This window comes from Eubalaena glacialis, chromosome 10 (assembly GCF_028564815.1).
Source record: "Eubalaena glacialis isolate mEubGla1 chromosome 10, mEubGla1.1.hap2.+ XY, whole genome shotgun sequence".
NCBI lineage: Eukaryota > Metazoa > Chordata > Mammalia > Artiodactyla > Balaenidae > Eubalaena > Eubalaena glacialis.
The window spans coordinates 85,802,120-85,821,344 of record NC_083725.1 but is presented as its reverse complement, the minus strand read 5'-3'; the positions used below and the strand labels follow the sequence as shown (position 1 = coordinate 85,821,344).

The 19,225-nt window shown below is 40.3% G+C and overlaps 1 protein-coding gene across 3 annotated transcripts in view; it reads right to left on the bottom strand.

Annotated features, from left to right (window-relative positions):
- Positions 1-19,225, bottom strand: part of NELL1 (neural EGFL like 1) — an 863,771-nt gene that overhangs the window by 443,889 nt on the left and 400,657 nt on the right. For all 3 annotated transcript variants that reach the window (XM_061203146.1, XM_061203147.1, XM_061203148.1), the window contains exon 13: positions 5,950-6,075. In XM_061203146.1, the coding sequence (XP_061059129.1) occupies positions 5,950-6,075 (126 nt within the window). The remainder of the gene's footprint in view (positions 1-5,949; positions 6,076-19,225) is intronic.

Here is a 19,225-nt window from a genome sequence, read left to right as displayed (position 1 = left end):
CTGGGAAAGGCAATTTTGGGGATCCTTCTCTGGAACTTGTCAAGGGCCAACACTATAGGATGTGAAATACCCAGTACTTATCTAAACCCTACTAAGACTTTAAAGAGGGATTGATTTGGTAAACTTGGAACATTTTTGATGGTGAATGCACATTTGAGTTTTCTCATCTGAAGATCTTGCCTCACTAACTATGAAATTCCTGGGCAAAGAGGTCATTTGTCACTAATGTCTTTGGCCATATTTCCTAACACTCATGACAGACACTAATTGTATATTGGACACATAAATGAATAAATGAATGAGTGAGTGAATGAATGAGTGAATCAGTCATTCAGTAAATCAATGTATCACCAAAGCTCATATGTCTTCTTTAATTCTAGGCTCACTAATTTTTGGTTGAATGGAGATTTTCAATATGACTACTAACTTCTAAAATGTTAGCACCAGAGTAAATGACAAACTAAAAAAAAAGAGAGAGAAAAAAATGACCCAATGTACTTTGAAAACCAACTGAACAGTGGCAGCAGATACTAACTGATTTGGGATAGAGACTAGAATGATCTTTGGAAATAAAAATGTCAATAATGAGAAATGCCATGTCAGGAACTCATGGCAGACAAAAGGATGTCTTCAGGCCTGTCAATTTCGCCCAGCAAATTTCTTCTGGAAACGAAGCACCTGAAAAGACATCTTACGGTGGCAGATATCTATTATACACCTCATTTATTACATAGGCTACTAACCACTTGGGGGAAAGAAGTCTTCTTTGCCAATAAAGAAATGACAGAAATTAAAGGTGTGGACCTGCTTATCTTGTAAAGAGCACATTTGGCCTAACAGACTTATTTTCAGGACACCAAGGTAAATGTCAGAGTTCCAGCTTACTATGGAAGTGTCTAATGGAGGACCTTGAATCTGGTCTAGAGGAGAAATGACCATCAGGGAGAATGCTTGTCTCTTACCTCTCCTCATTCCCATCCATATTCTATATTCCTATTCACATCTCATCTATATTCCCAAATTTCTACTTTACACGCATGCTAACATGCCTCGGTAAACTCCAATAGCTCCTCTTGGCTTGCAAAAACATTCCAAATGCTCCATCCTGACGATCAAACACCCTTCTCTTATTGCGTTTTGCTTGAACTTCCATCACAGCACTTAGTACAATGTGTTTAATATCATCATTCTTTTTTGAGACTACGTTCCCCATCACATTGTGAACTGCGACTAAAAAATAAGGTTACTTTAATCAACAGCTCCTCATGTCAATGGACACAAAATTGGTGAAGAATCTATTGTGTCGTTTGCTATGGTATTTATTAGCACCATTCACCAAATACGTCTAGTTATCAAACCTAGGCACATGGTAGGAAGGCCTTTCCTCTTCTCCTTGTAGTTGGTTGAGGACTGGTAACTAGTTATAGTTAGTCAATGAGTTGTAGGTCAAAGGGATTTGGTTAGACTATATTTTGGCTGATACAAGACGCTCTAGGCTCTCTTTTCCCTGTCTTGGTGACTAGCAGTGTTCACAATAGTGACTATTCCATCAGCTTATATCCCAAAGTCATTATGATAAGCAGAGCACCACTCCTGTTGACCAGTGAAATACATGAGCAACAAACAAAACCTGATTATTTTAAGTCATTCATACTTGAGGTTGTTACTGCAGAACATCCTAACCTGACTGATACAAGGGCCATGATAAATGTTTTCACACATATTATTTGATGTTCACAATAACCTATAGGTACAACAGATATGAGCAATGTTTTATAAGTGAGATTTAGAGAAGTAAACCATTAGCCCAGGGTCAAACAGCTTTATTCATTCCCTCATTCAATATTTATTGAGCACTGCCCTGTGCCGGGCTATATTCTAAGTAGCCAAGGTAGAGCAGTGAACAAAAGGGAAAGGGTTCCTCCTCTCAGAGCTTACATTCTAATAGAAAGACATAAATTTTTAAAAATCATATATAAATAACAGAAACTCCAGATGGTGATAAGTGATATTCAGAGGATTAAAATCAGGTGATATGACAGAAAAATGGGTGGCTAATTACATGAATCAGAGAAAGCCTCTCTGAGCTGATCATTTTTAGGCTGAGATCTGAATGCCAAGAAAGCCAGGCATGCAGAGAGTAAGAGGAAAGGACTTCTACAAAGAAGCAACAGCTCATGCAAAGGTCCTAAGGCAGAACAAGCCTGCTGAATAAATAAAAAACAAAGTCAAAAGTTTGGGTGGCCACCTCCTAATGGACAAGGATGGAAATGGTACAAGATAAAGTCAGAGAGGCAGAAAGGAAAAAAGTCACATAGGGTTTTAAATCAAAATAAGGAGAATTAATTTGATTTTCTGAGAAATGGAAAACTACAAGAGGTCTTTAGAAAGGCCTGTTTTTACAAGTTTGCCCTCATCACTCTGTGAAGAGAGAGTTACAGTAGAGCAAGTCTGGGGCAGCAGGTCCAGAATGGTAACCACTGAGGAAGTCTGATAGTTTGGTAGTAGAGGATATGGACGGAAATGGATGAAGTGGACGGACTTAGGACAGGGTCTGGAGGGTATATTCAACAAGTCTGATGTACAGACTGAAAGTGGAGGGACAAGAGAAGGAAAGCAATCAAGTATCACCCATAGCTTTTTGGCTTGAAAAACTAGATAGATGGTGCTTTCATTTGCTGAGATGCGGAAAATTGGAAGAGGAGGAGGTTTGCAGAGGTGGAAGGAAGTCAAGAGTTCTGTCTCATACATGTTAATATGAAATGCCTATTAAACACCTATGTGTAGATGTCAAGTTGAATATATGATTCAGAAGCTCAGCAGAAAGACTGGAACTGGATAGAAATTTAGGAGTTATTAACATAGAGATGCTGTAATGTCATAATACTGAATGGAGGCATCTGAAAAGATGATACGGATGAACAAGAGAAAAGGGTCCAGGGCAGGGGTCTACAGTACTCTAACCTTTAAGATATCAGCAGAGGAAGAAGAATAGCTAGGGACACTGGGCAGGTGTGACCGGTGACATAGAAGGAAAATCAGGAAATACATTGTCTCAAAAGTGAATAAAATAATGTGCTTAAAAAAGGAAGATGTAGTCAGCTTTGCTAAATGCTGCTGAGAGGTCACAAGAGATAAGAAGATCAGACTGAACAAAATGGAGCTCATGGTTGACCTTGATAAATGTACTCTCTGTCGAATGGTGCATCTGGAAGACTTAGTGGGAGTGGATGAAGAGGGTGTGTGAGGTAAGTACATGTAAGGAAGGCAGTAACCACTGATGATGCAATTAAGACGTTTGCTGTGAACAGAAGCAGAAAAATGGGCAGTAGATAAGAAGAAATCTGGGATCAATGGAAGTTTTTTTTTTAAGAAAAATATCTTATCTCCAATTCTATGATCTATGGGGGAAGTCCAAAAGCCCTCATTGAGATTTCTGACACTCCTGAGAGGAGGCCGTGGTGACTGTGATTGTTGCATACATGTCTGTATAAATGTACTTTGGGTGGCAGGGAAAAGATGGGAATGGTTACCTCTGCCTCTGAGGTCACGATATCCTATACACACATGTACCATTTCCTTCATTGTCCCTCATGTTAACCTGCATTCATTGGGGTCAGAAGCGGGAGGGTCTCACCCAGTCTTCAAGGTGGCAGATTTTGCTGAAGGTTGGAGGGTCATGAGGAAGACTTGCCCTGCATACTATACAGCAAAACCACCACAACAAAACCCCTCACACTAAATATTCCTACCCTTAAAAGTCGTTTCAGCCATCCTTTCACTGAGCAGTTTTCGCTGACCCCTTTCCTCCACAGCACCCAGCCTTCTGGTCTCTGGCTTGTTCCTCTCTCCTCCCTCTTTTTTTTCTCTCTTTTGTTCTAACTTTTCTATTTTCTCTCAGACAAAATACATGCGCAAACAAAACAAAAAGTTTCCCTGCAGAACTACTTACTCTTTTTTTTTTGGATGGTGTACCCACTGATACTCACACACTTGCCTTTTACTCCAAACAACACATTTCTCTTTCTAAAAGTAACTCTGGAGCTAGTTCTTAAAATAATACATTTTCCATCTGGTTGCATATATACTGTACAAACTACCAGGCAGAGCACCTATCCTTAAGAGGCTTTCAACAATCACCAGCCCTTGACTTCCTCCTTCAGTGAAGAAAATAAGAGCAGAGGTGCTAAGTATTCTGATATAATTTCAACAAGGCCTTTCCACCCAGCAGGGCCTTAATCAGGTCTGAGTTGCATGATATGGTGCCTCTGTGTTGGGAGACGATCCACTGCCTTTGCCTCATGTTAGGGTTAACATAAGTCAGGACCTGGACAGACCACTGAGAACAGAACAAGACTCATTTGTAATATCACAGATTTTTAGACTGTATTTGTTTACAGGTCCAAAAGAGTTTTGCCCCCTTAAAATATGTGGATCACAGCATAATGTTTATGAAGTCTCTTTTTGCTCTGGGAATTTTGTAATAATACGTAAAAGACAGGTAAACAATATTTGGCCTACTGCAGGAGTCAGAATCTTGCATCAATCTGAAATCCTTTAGCCAAAGAACAGTAACATAAAAATATACAACAATCAATGGCAAAGGTATTTTTTGGACATACAAACATGCTTCTCAAACTTTTATAACTTTTTGCACCTCTGAAAAGGCCATTCAAAATAAAATATATTGGGGCTTCCTTGGTGGCGCAGTTGTTAAGAATCCACCTGCCAATGCAGGGGACACGGGTTCGAGCCCAGGAAGATCCCATATACCGTGGAGCAACTAAGCCCATGTGCCACAAATACTGAGCACACGTGCCACAACTACCGAAGCCCACACGCCTAGAGCCCATGCTCCGCAACAAAAGAAGCCACCACAACGAGAAGCCCGCACACCGCAACGAAGAGTAGCCCCCGCTGGCCACAGCTAAAAGAAAGCCCGCATGCAGCAACGAGGACCCAACGCAGCCAAAAATAAATAAATAAATAAATAAATAAATTTTTTAAAAATTAAAATAAAATATATTAAGAAAAGAGTAGAATTCCATTGTGAGTGAAAATAATTTAAAAATTTAAAAATAAATAAAAATAAATTAATTAATTTAAAAAGAAATCATTTTTTATATACCAGTCATTAGGACAAAGAGAAAGATGCAAGAGTCAGAGAAATACACAGCATGACTGAAATCTTGTATTCAGGGAGCCCCTTCCTTATAGGTTACAGATTGGGCATTTAAAGACATTTCATCCAAGAGAAGAAAGACTCAGAGTCTTCCACCACCCTTAACCAATTTACTGTTCCTGTCTCTGTGTTCGTGATTTGAAGGATAATGGAACACCAAACCAAATGCCCACCAAGTCAGCACTGCTCACACAGAGGCAGTGACCACAATCCCTGGAGTTCCAGTTTGGTGCTGACAGCCCGGTGATAAAGGGAAGAAGAGGGACAAAACTGACAATAAGCATATGTCAGTGAAAAGTCTTGACTGGCTCCCATATACCCAATCCGTGCCCGCCAGATGCTCTTGCTCCTGCTTTAAATTTAACCTCTTGTCTTTCCCAACAAGAACAAAGTACATTTTCTCACATAAAAACACATTTCATCTTGATGGAAGGAAAATAGTTTGATACTTTTCTCATTTTGGAATTGATGTCTCTCTCTAAGTCCTTCAGTGTTACCATAGGCAACTGGGTCTTCAATTTCAAATCATATACCCATGCACGCATGTACACACACAGAGGCAGAAATACTAGGAGTGGAAATAAATTAGGCAGACAAAATTTCTCTTATTATCACTTCATTCCTAAAAAGTTGATGATAAGATAATGCAAGAGAAGAGCTAGTTAGTTCAAAATAGTACTTAGTGTACTTAGAGCTAAATGTAATGACACAGATGTGGTACAGAGAAGGACTAAATCAGAAAAGCAACATTGCTCCTTAATGCTCACCGGTACAAGAGAAGTCATCCACGCGAATGTATCCTGGGACACAGTCACAGCGATATAACCCAGGCAAGTTGACACACACAGTGTTGGCATGACAGTAATGCATCTTAGCTGCACACTCATCAATATCTGAAGGAGAAAAAAAAGAAGCAATATCACGGTTAGTCAAATGAATGAACCGGAATGTAATCATCTTACAATGAAATTAGAAAAAGCGAGTGCCCATTAAAGCCAAGAGAAAAAGCAAGATGCGTTAAACACAAAAGCTTAAGTGCAAATTCAGCTGATGCAGAAGATCCCATCTTAAACTGAAAATATTTCTAGAAAGATGTATGGTGGGACACAACAGTGAAGAACCTAAGTATGAAGACTGAATATGTTATTATTAATCTCTAACCAAGAAAGATACTTGATTTAAATGTCCAAAATCAAGGAGTTCCGTGTCCAGGCATTGATACCAATGAATATTTATTAGGTGTCCACTGTACATGGTGTTGCTTTTATCAGAGAGATCAAGGGAATCCAGTCCCTCTCTGCTTGTTTTTCTTACTAAGACATGCTTTAATCCATCTGTTACAAAATGATGGTGTAGCCAACTTTCTCCCACGTTGTACTGTGAATACAGACTGCAGCTATTGTCTAATGCAAATTAATGTCTTTCATCCCTTAACCTGGAGATGCATCCCATGTCAAAGAATAATGGGCTGATTCAACAAAAAAAGATCTTTTCTCTTTGGAATGGAGATCAGAGCACCACCTGCTTTCTCATAAAAAGTTCATGGTAAGAATTAAGATAACCTACGACCTTAAGTACAGAGTTTAGTCTTTTCTGGAGTTTATGTGTTCAAAAATGGCTTTACAGCAATCTACAGATCCAATGCAATCCCTATCAAACTACCAATGGCATTTTTCACAGAACTAGAACAAAAAATTTCACAATTTGTATGGAAACACAAAAGACCCCGAATAGCCAAAGCAATCTTGAGAAAGAAAAATGGAGGTGGAGGAATCAGGCTCCCAGACTTCAGACTATACTACAAAGCTACAATCATCAAGACAGTATGGTACTGGCACAAAAACAGAAATATAGATCAATGGAACAGGATAGAAAGCCCAGAGATAAACCCACGCACATATGGTCACCTTATTTTTGATAAAGGAGGCAAGAATATACAATGGTGAAAAGACAGCCTCTTCAATAAGTGGTGCTGGGAAAAATGGACAGCTACCTGTAAAAGAATGAAATTAGAACACTCCCTAACACCATACACAAAAATAAACTCAAAATGGATTAAAGACCTAAATGTAAGGCCAGACACTACAAAACTCTTAGAGGAAAACATAGGCAGAACACTTTATGACATAAATCACAGCAAGATCCGTTTTGACCCACCTCCTAGAGAAATGGAAATGAAAACAAAAATAAACAAATGGGACCTAATGAAACTTAAAAGCTTTTGCACAGCAAAGGAAACCATAAATATTTGCAAATGAACCAACTGACAAAGGATTAATCTCCAAAATATACAAAGCAGCTCATGCAGCTCAATATCAAAAAAACAAACAACCCAATCCAAAAATGGGCAGAAGACCTAAATAGACATTTCTCCAAAGAATATATCAGATTGCCAACAAACACATGAAAGGATGCTCAACATCACTAATCATTAGAGAAATGCAAATCAAAACGACAATGAGGTATCACCTCACACCAGTCAGAGTGGCCATCATCAAAAAATCTACAAACAATAAATGCTGGAGAGGGTGTGGAGAAAAGGGAACCCTCTTACACTGTTGGTGGGAATGTAAATTAATACAGCCACTATGGAGAACAGTATGGAGGTTCCTTAAAAAACTAAAAATAAAACTCCCATATGACCCAGCAATCCCACTACTGGGCATATACCCTGAGAAAACCATAATTCAAAAAGAGACATGTACCACAATGTTCACTGCAGCTCTATGTACAATAGCCAGGACATGGAATCAACCTAAGTGTCCATCAACAGATGAATGGATAAAGAAGATGTGGCACATATATACGATGGAATATTACTCGGCTATAAAAAGAAATTTTGCTTTACAGAAGAGTGGATGTCATGAAAGTCAAGAGGAAAAATGTTTCGAGAAAGGAGTAATGGTCAGTTTTGTCACGTGATGCTGAGAAAGTTGAATAAGATAGAAAGAGAATTAACCATTGGATTTGGCAAGAAGTTCACTGCTGCCCTTGACCTGATAAGAGTAGTTTGGGGAAAGTGGCTGGCAAAGCCTGACTGGAGTCAGTTAAAGAAAGAATGAAAGATGAAGGAGACAGAAAAACAAGGCAAACTTTTTGAGATATTTTGTCATCAAGAGAAGAAAAGCTGAAGTAGTAGCTCTAGGGAGACTCGAAGTTGAAACACAGTCTTGTTTAAAGACTCTCTCGTGATGGAAAAGATCACAGCGAGTTTATACGCCATTGGGAATGATTCAACACTAGTGAAGAAAATTGATGATATAGAAGAGAGAACAGATCTTTGCAGAAGCCAAGTCCTGGGGAGGCAAGAGGAGTTATGTTCCAGTCCACAGATGGAGCAAGTCATCTTTACAACAAGAATGAAACCAAGAGATAAGGGAAGAGGTGGAGATAAGTTGGCATATTTGGTGGTGGAAAGATGAAGTAGTTCTCCTTTACTTGTTTTTTTTATTTCCTCAGTGAAATGAGAAGAAAGAGAACTAGGAGAGGAAGGAGGTATTGGATGTTTAAGGAAAGGGGAAAAGGTATGAAATAATCATTTTGGAAAGAAGGAAAGAGAATTTACTAGAGAGTATACTAGGTGGCTGCAGAGGCATGTGTGATTTGTGGCCATAAATATTAAGTGAGAGCAGTCAGCATGGCCATGTGTTTTTTTCCTGTCCCATCCAGATATCTGGGGTAGGGGCAGGGTACTTGGAAAGTTAGGTGTACCCAGACATGAGTTTTTAAACAAACAGGATGGGTTAAAAGAGAAATAAGGGAACTGAAGTTGCAAAAAAAAGAGCTGATGATAATGAGATGCCAAGGAACCTCAGCTATTAAGGACAGAAGTGAGGACAGTAAGAGGGATGTAGATGGTTGAAATGCACTGCCCAGATCTCTCCTCACAACTGAAGAACTTATTCCCCCAGCTGCCTGAAGTACCGCCTGCTAACGATCTTCAGCTGTTAGCCTTTTAGGAAAACTGTCCTTGACTGAATCGAGCTGCCTTACCCTTAGTTACACTGCCGTCCTGAGGACAACCTTCAATGGAGGCTGGTTCTCCTTTACCCCAACTCAAGATAAGTGTAAAGGACTATCCCAGGTTCAGAGAACTCATTGAGATGAGCTAAATCCACCCTCTGCCCAATCCTGTATCCTTCCCTTCCCCCACATATGTTCATCCCTACAGCACTCCCTAACAAACTTCCTGCACACCAGTCTCCATCTCAGAGTTTGCTTCCTAGGGAACCCTAACTGCAGCAGGAATCCTGATGGAGGCAAGGAACTATTCCAGTTAGAGTACTGGAGCGTGTAGAGCTGGAAAGCTAGGAGATGGAGTTATAGAGTAATGGGCTTGACATTAAGATTTCAAAGGTGATTTAGTTATTGTTGATTACAAGTTCTTTCATATGACTATGTGAGTAGAAGAATCAATCATTGTATGTGAGAGACTAGGACACCAAGAAAAGCCTGGTATAGGAGGGGGCTAGTCAGCATTAGTACTGTTCATCCAGTATTACCAGTTTTCCTCTTCCTGGCCACATAATACAACTGTACTTCCCCACCTTCTTCAAAGCTAAGCATGGCTATATGACAAAGCATGAATCTGAGCAGGGGCATACCACCTCGGGGTGGAAAGACTAAGGGCTAGCATCAGGCTTAACACATTTCCTTCTTCCTTTCTTGGAAAGTATGGGAGCACAGAGATGAAGTCTCTTTCAGCCTGGCTCCCTGAATGAGGAGCAGGTCACCAGACCAGCATGATGGACACGTTTCATGACCTAGAAATATGCTTTTGTTAGTTTAAGCCACTGAGCCTACTCTGACTAGTACAAAGAATGACCATGAGAAACATCTCAAAGAAGATCATTAAGCTTGATCTTGAAAGATGAACAGAAATTCAGCTTAGAGATTGGAGATGAGGAAACAGAAGGGAAACTACAGGGGCTAAACTTTTTGTCTTTGCAGAGTTAGAAAGGGAGAGGACCATTTAGTCTGTACATTCAAAGAACACTAATTAGCCCTCTACTACACTTTGAGGCAGAGTGATGAACAAAACTCCATCATGGACCTCATAGCCTGGCAAGACACTGAGCAGAACTTATATGTTCTACCAATAATGTGAGATCATTTCATGGGGATTTGACCTAGTCTGAGAGGTTCAGAGAAGGATTCTCTATGGAAGTGATTGCTCATCCAAGACCTGAAACAGAAATGAAACAGGTGAAGGGGAGGGGAATAACATACCAGATAGAGAAGAATAAGAAGAATTCGTTAGAGGAGGGAACTTTGCCTATTTTAAGAGAAACTGGAAAGATGAGCTTGGGCCAGACCTGCTGGGCCCTGGAGGCCACGTAAAGGAGCCTGGGCTTTAATCACAGTGGTGACACAGTCCAATTTCTGTTTTTAAAATATCACTCGGCTAGGTTTGCAGGGCAGAAGTTGAGACACAGGTGTAGAGAACAGACATATGGACACCAAGGGGGGAAAACTGCGGTGGGGTGGGGATGGTGGTGTGCTGAATTGGGCGATTGGGATTGACATGTATACACTGATGTGTATAAAATTGATGACTAATAAGAACCTGCAGTATAAACAAACAAACAAAACAACTAAAAAAAAAAATATCACTCGGCTATAGTGAAGAGAATGGATTGGAGCAGGGCAAGCTGAAGGCTAAATCACACTGGTATTTTACTCACAGAGATGCAGCCACACTGAACTCATTCTGTACTGTTAGGATGCCCAGCCATTTTTTAAGATGAGAAAATAGTCAAGACTTGCCTCAGAGGCAATTCAATCTTCCGCCCGTGGGCCACAGCTGCCAACCAGGCTGCTGATGGCAATGACTGTTTCTCTGTCATGGACCCTTGTCAGCTCCTCCCAGAGAGAAACTCCTGGCTCATTTCCCTCAGGCCACTGCATAACTGCTGAGAGGCGTCTGCCTCATCTAGATTTGAAGGAGTTGCTTGGCCATAACAAGTTTATTTTGATTCAAACAGCCAAACTATCTCCTTGTTTCATAGGATGCCAAGGCCCTGGGTAAAAATATTTTCAAAAATCAGAAAGGGGATGTTAGGAAACCCCAGAGAGAATTTCTCACATAGGTCTATCCAACCCTTGCTCTCTGCGAGCCACCTAGGACCCCATGGCCACACATCGCTGCCACTCTGCTGATGCGTCTTTGAGTTGGTTTTGTTTTCAATTCATACCATTGGTAATTCCAGCCCTTGCATATCTAATAATGCTCTGGTACCAGTCCAGAAAGAGGAAGAACCAAAGTAAGGCAGAAAAGTTGACAAATGTACCAGAAAATTAAACTATCACGATCTTATCTTTGTTGCTTATCTTCTATCACACAAACAGCAGATATAAAAATCACTTCCTGGTAAAAATGATGGTAGGGAGAGAAAAAGTGTTTAGAGTCATCAGTTAGGTCCGTTGAGACAAGAGGATGGAAGAAAGTAAGGAATTGACAATTCCCCTAGTTTCAGGATGGGGACAGGGGATGGAGGGGAGACACATCTGCCTAAGAAAGATTGCCTCTCCATCCTCAGGGAAAGGCACAACCCTGGAGACAGTTTCAAGAGGATTCAAGAGTGCTTCACAAGCAAGTCTGGTTATGCAGAGAATCAAAACAGAATTAACATCTTCAGAGAGCTGGGATATCCTGAGAAAATCTTAATAGCAAACAACTGAGATTTTTCAAAACGAGTCTAGGACAAATGCTTTTTGTACACAGACAAAAGATCCTAAAAGGTTATGAATAGTTACCCAAAAAAAAGAAAAAGAAACAAACAGAACTCCCCAATTAAAGAATGAACTGATGCTCAGAAAGAGAAACTGAGTGAGCCCAAAGCAATGAGGGTTTTTTTTCTTTTTTTTAATATATAAATTTATTTATTTATTTATTTATTTATTTATTTATTTATTTTTGGCTGCGTTGTGTCTTCGTTGCTGCGCGTGGGCTTTCTCTAGTTGCAGCGAGCGGGGGCTACTCTTCGATGCGGTGTGCGGGCTTCTCATTGCAGTGCCTTCTCTTTGTTGCAGAGCACGGGCTCTAGGCACGCGGGCTTCAGTAGTTGTGAGATGCAGGCTCAGTAGTTGTGGCTCACGGGTTCTAGAGTGCAGGCTCAGTAGTCGTGGCGCACGGGCTTAGTTGCTCCACGGCAGGCATGTGGGATCTTCCCGGACCAGGGCTCGAACCCGTGTCCCCTGCACTGTCAGGCGATTCTTAACCACTGCGCCACCAGGGAAGTCCCACAATGAGGTTTTTAAATATAAGCCTGAAAAGCCATCTGGCTTTTGCCCGGGTGGTGATGGTGCTTTGCCTAAAACAGATCCCTCTCTCAAGCAATGGTCCTTTCCAGTCTGATATTTACCCAAAAGCCAGAAGGCAAGAAGAGGCAATGTCTGAGACTGAACTTCAAAGGAGAAGTTGAACACACTCAAGGCCAGGCTCAATCTAAAGGTTTAGATCAGTCTAGCAAGAATTTCTAAGAACCACAGTTAAGCTGACTACCAAAAGGATGAATGGATAAACATTTTAAAACACATCATTAAGCACAGTACGATACCAAAATGAATAAGAGGCTAACAGTTGCTAACCTCAAAAGGTAAAACTAGGAACAGCCCCTAACACCTGGTTAATACCCAGTAGCTGTCATTTTGACATATGAGACACTATGCTAGGTACTCCACAGGTAGCATCTCATCACCCCATTTATTCCACTTGACTACTTACTATAGGAGATAGATACCCCCATGTCAAGATGAGGAAACCGAGGCTCAGAGATTATTAGATCACTTGTCCAAGGCATAAAGTCAGTAAGCCTAAGACCCTGGGTTTGAATCCACAGTCTCACTTCAAAGTTGGCATTGTTTTCACTGGGCCAGTTCTAGCCCTCCATAACTCTTCGATCCTGTGACTATGTTACACACGGCTGATGCTATCACAAAGTGTATGGAAACAGGCAGATCTCCAAATACTATGTCCATGTGCAATACTGTTCATGACATTTGTTTTGTATTACACTCTCTGTTAAAATAGTAAAGCTGTACTGTGCATCACCGCTTCTGTGGCTCTTTTATATTAAATCCTAACACTTTCAAACTTTAGACTCCAGAGATCCAGGACCCCAAAACAGGTGATAGCATTCTGCTCTGAGCTGGAACCCTTGATACAACCTGAACTCAGGATGCTTAAGACTACTGAAGGCCCCCTATAGGATTAGGAACTAGTGACAAAGGGGCTTGGGTCTTTTATTAAACATTGTTAGAGAAACATCTATAAACCCCACTGCAGTATATATCAGCTGGAGTATAATGGGGCTCAAAGTGTGATTCCTTCTTATAGATTGCTTGTCACCTTTGAAATATCAGTGCTTGTCCTCTGTTGGTCTTCTGGGGTAATAAAAATACATGATTTATGTCCCTTCCCAGGAAAATAAAGTAGTTTGTTTTCATTTTAAGAAGGTATACCTATGGACTTTCAAATGAAATCTGATGTGGCATAATGATTCTTCACATATCACCAGCCTCCATCTGCATAAGACTGTTCAGAACAAACAGAGCTGAATTTGGCATCGTCGTCATTAAATTAGAGTGTAGAGCTTGGGTAGCAAAGATAGAAGCAAGTGCAAAGAATTCTCTAAATAAAACAGTGTGATCTACTCAGACTTGTTACATAAGAATTTCCTAGAAAAAGGCAGCCCAGAGAGGGTTGGATGCAGAGGGTGGGGCGAGGGGGAGTAGGGGGAGAAGTTATGCCCCATTCCCTGTGCACATTTAAAAAAAAAACAGAGTGAAGAAAGAAAATCAATATTTATTGAGACTGTGCTCTGTGCCTAGAACTGTGTGCATCTCATTTCATTATCCCCAACCATCCAATGGACTGCCATAAGAAACGACATGGAGAGCACCTACAATTTCACCCCAGGTTTCTGTGACTTCAAGAGCACACTTCTTCCACTCTGACTGTTGGACATGAGGGCTAGATTGACAGTCAAGAGTCAAGCTCTATTCTTGCTCTTTCTATTAGTTAACCCTAGCACTGGGCACTTCTCTAGACATCGGTTTTCCCATTTATAAAATGGTGAGTTGGATCAGAGAGCATCTAAAGGCTTCCCTGGTTCTAAAGTTCTTGACACATTCAGGTGTTTCTGTCCTCACAATTCATCATAAACCCTGCCTCTGAAGCATTATATTCTGGGCCACCCCATTTCATCCTGTTTCAATGAGCTTGAAGATGTTCCAGATGTCTTTTCCAAGATACAAGTCCTGGAAAATACTACTAAGATGACCTGAACCTTCACACTGTTCCTTGATACCTGTTTCAACTGAGTTGGCATCTCCCCAGAAAATGAAGAACAGCCAGGACTAGCAACAGACATTCAAACAAAAGCACAGCTCGGGACAAGTCCTCCAGGGACTAGTAAGATAACTTGCAGAGCAATTCTACCAGACTTTAATCTCCTGACTTTTCAGAAATCATGAGTTATAAAAACGTGGTGGCACTGGGATTGATATTAGAACTGTCAATACTCTCCCAACTGTGTCACACTGGATATTTTGTAAAGTGAGGGCCTATATGGTCTCTGATTTGAACTTATAAAAATCCAGTGAAGCAGACAAGATATGAATTATTATGACCTTTTTCAGATGAGAAAATAAAGACCTAGAGAAGAATTCTGACTTGCCCAAAGGTACACAGATAATCAGTGAGCTGGTAACAGAATCAAGGTCTTCTAACTCTGGAGTTAGTGCTTTATCCAATGTTCCGTGCATCTCTATAATTATTGTTTAATTATTGAGAGAAATTAAATGCCTATGGAATCTAGAAATATAAACCAAATGCCAACAGAAGCCAGGTAGAAGATATACGTGCAAAATATGTCTCTTCTCCAAAATAAAGAACGTATATATTATTTTTCCTAAAATATAAATCAATCCCTTCCTCCCTCCCTTTCTCTCCCTTCCCTCCCTCACTCTATCAATCTCTCTCAATCGTTTTCATTTCTCTACTTCCAAGAACAAAGAAATGGTTCACTCTTACAAGGTAAAAAACACTGTGCAAGGCGAATGATACATGGAAAATGACACTAAACCTCAGTGGTGGAAAGACAGTGGAAGAATTTGAACTGTTATCTTCACTTTACAGATGAGAGACTAGGGCCATAGGAATGGACAGTTAATTGTCTAAGGTCCCATAGCCAGGAGGTGTACCTGGACTGCCAGGATGTGAATTCAGGCAGCTTGGTTCCAGAGTTTGTACTCATCACTCTGTAGTATTGCCTCCCAGGGACTGTGGGCTAGATCTCTGATCTTTCTAGAGAAGTTACATACCCTAGTATTAATTTAACTTTTTAAAATAGTGGCTCCATTTTTTTTTTCAAATATTTTGGACCAAGCAAAACACATCTGCCTATCAGATTCAACCCACAAATGTCTGTGCCTTGAAGCACGTTATCACAAGGAGCTTGGTGGGCAGGGGGGTGTAAGAGAGAGGGGTGGGAAGAGAGAGAGAGAGAGAGAGAGGAAGGAGGAGGATGGAAGGGAGGATGGAAATGGGCAAGGAAGGAAGGAGGAGGAGAAGGGAGGGAGGGAGGGAGGGAGGGGAAGGGAGAGAACATGACAGGAAGTAAAGAGAAAATAGGAAGGCAAAGAAAAGAGAAAGTAAGACAAGAAAAGAGAAGAGAAGAGAAAAATAAGACAATCTAGGGAGCTTCCTATATAACGTCTATGGACTGAGTTGTGTTCCCCCAGCAAATTCATTATGTTTATACACTAACCTCCAATGTGATGGCATTTGGAGATGGGGCGCTTGTGGGGTAATTAGGTTTAGATAAGGTCATGAGAGTGGTGCCCTCCTGATGAGATCAGTGCCCTTTTAAGAAGAGACACGAAAGAGCGTACTCTCTCTCTGCCACGTGAGGACACAGGGAGAAAGCAGCAATCTGCAAGTCAGGAAGAGAGCCCTCACCAGAACCCAACCCTGCTGGCACCCTAATCTCAGACTTCCAGCCTCCAGAACTGTGAGTAAATTTCCGTTGTTTAAGCCATCCAGTCGATGGCACTTTGTTATGACAGCTCCAACTGACTAATACAATAACCCTTTAAATTTCTCTGTTGCCTGGTGAGATGAATTTTTACATCATATTCTAAGATATGTGTCAAACAAACATGTTGCCTGCCAGATCAAATATTTGCAGATTAAAAATTCAAATAACCTTTTGGTCATCCCATGCATAGTAAAGAAGTCTTCTCAAACAAGGTTAAATACATCATAAGGTAGAAGTTAGATTGTTGGATTTTCTGACATTTTAAAAGTATTTCCCATATATAGCTATGTCAGATATTTGCAAATTCATGCTAAGATGTTTTTTTCCCCCTGCTGGGCTCAATTTCAGAATTAAATACTGTCATAAAGTAACATCTCTTTGTGCCACTGGGAATCACAGCACACCAATTTTTAGCTGACATCGGAAGAACATTGTAAGATACCTCACTATGATTTTTTTTTTCTCCCAGGCTGGTACTTCTGACCTTGGAGAGTATCCACAAACTGATGCTGAGCATCTGCAAGGAAAGAAGCACATTGAGTGAAAGGTGACTCATTCAGCTTTAGCTGTAGGCTGTGGTCCAGCCTACGTGAATCTATTAATATCTGAACCCTACTTCAGCCAACAGTACCAACAAAACCGGTGAGCGCTTCCAGAAAGATCCAAGATTTCCTCCTGAGTTATGAGTCAGTTGGAAATGTGGAAGCTATGATGGTCTCTTGCCTTCCCTACCCCTAGGAAAGGAAATTCAAGAGCTATTAAGAGACTGCTGAATTCTAGAGGCAGTAACGATTCCAAAGGTCAGTGAGATATGGTCCTTGTATTCTGGCTTTTATACTAAGTGAAAAAGGCCAGATCATACAGAACCAGTCCTAATCCAGTAAAGAGGCAGTCACCTGAACATGAACAAAGTTCTACTGGAAAAAGAAGTGGCTAATTCCATCAAAAACTACTGAGGAAGGTTTCACCCAAAAGATGTTTGTTGTGAGTCTTGAGAAGGCAAGAAGAAGGCTTCATAAAATGTTGATGGCCTTCCCTTATCACTTTGATTGGGCAGCAATTCTTCTTTTTCCCCCAGCTTTATTAAGACATAATTGACATATAACATTGCAGAAGCTTAAGGTATACAATGTGTAAATTTGATACACTTATTGTTGCAAAATGATCACCACCATTGCCTTAGCTGACAGCTCCATCAGGTCACATAATTACCATTTCTTTTTTGTGGTGAGAAGACTTAAGACCTACTTTCTTAGCAACTTTCAAATACATAATACATTATTGTTCATTATAATCACCATGCTGTACATTAGATCCCAAGAACGTATTCATCTTATAACTAAGAAGTTTGTACTCTTTGACCATCAAAAGATGAATGAAAAAAGATGTGAGATACACAACACACACACACACACACACACACACAATGGAATATCATTTAGCCATAGGAAGGAAGTCCTACCATTTGCAACAACATGGATGAACCTTGGGAGTATTATGCTAAGTGAAATAAGCACTTCTCTCTCAGACAGAGAAAGACAAATACCGTAAGATACCACTTATATGTGGGATCTAAAAAAGCCAAACTCATAGAAATTACTAAACTGGTGATTACCAGGGGCTGGGAGTTGGGAAAAATGGAGAGATGTTGGGCAGCTATTCTTTTGCTTTACAAAGATACACAAAAGTTAGCCAAGAGTGAATGAGATGGGAGACTGCAGCACCACCAGCCAAGCATCTACATCCTCTTTATCTCTGGTTGCACTATTCTTTCTATAGGTAGCATTTATTGATCACTACTTTGTGCCATAGTTATAAAGCACTTTGCATGTATTAACCCATTTCATCCTCACAAGTACCATATAGATAGATACATATTAATATTTTTATTTTATTTTATGGAGGCACAAAAGGTTAAACAGCTGGAAGGTGACCTCAGAGAATTTGAACCTTGGTATCTACTCTATTCTGCCTCTCTACAAAGCCACCTTAGCTTCCCCTTCCTCATATCCACTTTCCTCGGTTAATTAAATAGCAATTTCCTATAGCCACAATTTGTCAAATTATTTATTCACCACTTTTCCCATGCAGTCAAAATAAAGTGCACAGAGGTTTCAGTCTTTTAAAAATAAATGATTTGGTGCCAGAGGTTTATATCTGATTCACTACAGCATCAAATTAACCAGTGATTAAATACCAGGCTCTGAATTACACAAACAGGCGCCTGTGGACCTATGGGCAGTTCGTTAATGAACACAGCCGGGTTTCAATAAAACCAGTCCTTGTCTTCCAGCACCTGTATGAAGAATGATGATCAGCTGAATGTCCTCAGGAAGGACAGCTACTTCTCTGTGCCTTTCCCCATATGAAGAGATTCCTTAGATGAAACAATCTTCTTGAATTGAAATGAACATTATTCCCAACTCCAAATTTTTACACATCTGACTGAATCCATCTTATCTAATATGAAAGCCGAAACCATAAAGCATTTAAAGTGGTCCTTAAAATTCACCAAGTCCAGACTCCTATGAAAAGTGATTGTTGAAAAAATTTAAAAATAAATGGATGAAGAGAAATGAGAAAAAAACCCACAGAATAATGACTCATAACCCACTTTCCTCTAAAAACACAATTCAAAAGTACAATGGAAAACACCATTCAAAAGGAGGAAAATGGAATAGAATCAGGTTTTCATACAATCCACTGGTCTTGAACTACTTTTAAATGGAAGAACCGTTTAAAAAATAATAATAGTTAACGTTTGTGTAGCATTTACCAAGTACCAGGTACTGGCCTACATTTATTAACTAATTTAATTCTCATAATAACCCTTTCAAGTAGGTTTTTCATAATTTCAAGTCTATAGATGAGGAAATTGAGGCATGGGAGACTAAGCAACTTGCCCAAGGTCACCCAACAAGGAGGGGGCAGAGCTAGAACTCGAGTCCAGGCAGACCTGGCTCCCAAGGTAGTACTTTAATCTTCACACCCTCACTCTCAA